This window comes from Gouania willdenowi, unplaced genomic scaffold, assembly GCF_900634775.1.
Source record: "Gouania willdenowi unplaced genomic scaffold, fGouWil2.1 scaffold_231_arrow_ctg1, whole genome shotgun sequence".
In the NCBI taxonomy this organism is placed as follows: Eukaryota; Metazoa; Chordata; class Actinopteri; order Blenniiformes; family Gobiesocidae; genus Gouania; species Gouania willdenowi.
In genome coordinates this window covers 50,001-52,926 of record NW_021144987.1, presented here as the reverse complement: position 1 = coordinate 52,926, position 2,926 = coordinate 50,001, and the positions used below count along the sequence as shown (strand labels likewise).

Sequence of the window (2,926 nt, the reverse complement as noted above, 5' to 3'; positions counted from 1 at the left end):
TACGGCTAGAATATTGTATATTGATAGTTACTGCCTTAAATAAACAACCTATATTTTTAATATAGATTATAATATTATAATCACAGCCACACATTCTGATATGTGATTATAGAACATTGTGATTATAGAACATTGTGATTATAGAACATTGTGATTATAGAACCATGTGATTATAGAAACGTGTGATTGTAGAACATTGTGATTATAGAACATTGTGATTATAGAACATTGTGATTATAGAACATTGTGATTAGAACCATGTGATTATAGACCAGTGATTATAGAACATTGTGATTATAAACCATGTGATTATAGAACATGTGATTATAGAACCATGTGATTATAGAACATGTGATTGTAGAACATTGTGTATAGAACATTTGATTATAGAACCATGTGATTATAGAACCATGTGATTATAGAACCATGTGATTATAGAACCCATGTGATTAGAACCTGTCCCAGAGGATGTGACGTGGTGAGACTAGGCATAATATATCATATGGAGTTACATTGTGATTTTATTATTCAATTAAAAAATCACAAAAGTGTTCAAAAGCAAAAAAAAAATAGTATTTGAGACCCAAATAATTGCATTTTAAAACTTTTTTCTTTGATTGAAAGTTTTTATTTTATAAATAATAAACAATGTATCTCCCCAGACATGATGGAGTAGAAGAATGTGAGTAAAGTCCAGCAGGTGGCGCTAGTACAACTCTAAGAGCAGGCTGCGAGAAAACCACAGAAGAAGAAGAACGACCACCATCATCAGTGGTCCTACAGACCGGTCTGTAGCTGTTCTCCAGTCCGTCCTGCTGAGCCTCTGACCGGGTCATGGGAGCAGCAGGTAGCGGTGCTCTGAGGGCCCAGCTGTGCCTTTCATCTGAAAGTGTTCCTTTGTTGTGTCTGTCCTGATGCTCATTAGTATTCCAGAGGAGCAGAAGATGTTGCATAATGTTCACATAGACACACAGAAGAGATGCATTGCGTAACAGTAGCAGCAGCGAGAAAGACGTGTGTGTGTGTGTGTGTGTGTGTGTGTGTGTGTATCAGATGGAGAAGGCTCTAGTGTCTCTAACTCTACAGAAGGAGGATGTTCCTCAGGCTCCAGATGTTCCTCAAACAGCTGCTTCACCTGCTCAGGTCCCTACTGCCCTTAAAGGGGTCTCCCAGTGTCTGCTGGACAGGGTGGGTCTCTCACACACACACACACAGCGCTAACATCCTGCTGAATGTTCTGATTCTCTGATCTTGGTCAGATTCGAGCGAAGGAGGTCCAGAAGCTGCAGGCGGCCATGACCCGTGACCCTGAGGTTGAGGAGCGTCTGCTGATGATGTCACGGCTAGCAGAGCTAGCTAGGATCCTACGCAGCGTGTTTGTGTCAGAGAAGAAACCAGCGCTGATCATGGAGGTGGTGTGTAGCAGGATGGTGGACAGCTACAGGTCGGCTATGAGCACAGGTGGGTTCTATAGTTATATATCTAATATTTACCCCTCTATGGTTTCTATGTCTGATTTATGAGTGTCTCTGTAGCTATAATATGATGAAGCTAGCAGTAGCATGTTAGCATCACCCAGAGATACTGGTTTACAGCAGCGTTGGAGAAGCCACGCCCACTGGTGAGATCAGACTAGTTCTACATCATTTACCATCAGACATGAGCAACATGTGTGTGCGTGTAACCAGATGATGTCATCAGTTTGTTACACACTGAGTCACTAGAGGTAATGTGACATTTATTTACTAAACAATAGAACCATATATATATACACTAACCCATGACCTAATGTACCCAAACATTCATTAATAAATCATTCTGACTCACTACAGGTACGGTTAGTGTTTACGCCCCCTAGTGGCATTTCCACACATTTATAAATCAGAACATATAATAACTGTATACGCAGCAAAAATCACTAATATTTCTTTGTTGAGAAGATTCTTAAAGAAATAATAATAATAATACATCAATTTCATATAGTGCTTTATTCTTTCACTCCACACTTAGTGGTGGTAAGCTACTATTGTAGCCACAGCTGCCCTGGGGCAGACTGACAGAACCATAGGCCCCTCCCACCACTCACTCACACTACATTAATACTAGACAATGTGGGTGAAGTGCCTTGCCCAAGGACACAATGACAGATACCACAGCAGTGACCCTGGAACTCTCAGTGGTCTCCATCATCTACTGACCAGGACCAGACCTGATCATCTAACCTGATCATCTAACCTGATCATCTAACCTGATCATCTAACCTGGTCATTAAATTTAAAATTTAAACCGGGCTTTCGCCTTTAATTGGCCATGTAATGTTAGTACATTATTGGAATTTGTCTTCTGCACTTAACCCATCCCTGAGGAGCAGTCGGCAGCCATTTTGCGGCGCCTGGGGAGCAGTTCGGGGTTAAGGGACTTGCTCAACATCCCACAGTGACGGCCCCGGTGAGGCTTGAACCAGCAACCCTCCGATTACAAGCCCAGCGTCCTTAACCACTAGGCCACCACTCCCCTTAACCTCTAACCTGATCAGCCTAAATAAGTAGCATTTATTTAATAAACTAACACTAATACCTCTATACTGGGATATAAATCAGAAATGTTTTTAAAGTTTAAAAACGTGATATTATTATTATAAGTATAAATTGTTGTGAATCTATTTCTGTTTATATGAAAGAATTAAAAATCAATCAAGGTTTTTTTGGGGAAAATTGACCAGTTTATGCAAAGTTATAGAAAATAATAGCTTTATTATATAAAATATTGACATTTAGAAAATCAGGTGTTTTATTTCATAACAATCATAGACATATTATTTCTAACAGGTGAGATGGAGAAGCATGTGCGTTTGCTGGCAGAGCTGGTCTCTGATTGGCTGAGCATCGTGGCGGTGAGGAAGGACTCGTACCTGAAGCTGAACAGA

At 40.3% G+C, this 2,926-nt stretch overlaps 1 protein-coding gene across 1 annotated transcript in view; it reads left to right on the top strand.

Moving 5' to 3' along the window:
* Window positions 1-1,053: 1,053 nt before the first annotated feature.
* LOC114459017 (DNA replication factor Cdt1-like) overlaps window positions 1,054-2,926 on the top strand; it is a 2,280-nt gene continuing 407 nt past the window's right edge. Inside the window, exons 1-3 of the mRNA XM_028441407.1 lie at window positions 1,054-1,188; window positions 1,260-1,461; window positions 2,829-2,926. The exon at window positions 2,829-2,926 is cut by the window's right edge and continues 407 nt beyond it. Of these exons, the coding sequence (XP_028297208.1) occupies window positions 1,054-1,188; window positions 1,260-1,461; window positions 2,829-2,926 (435 nt within the window). The remainder of the gene's footprint in view (window positions 1,189-1,259; window positions 1,462-2,828) is intronic.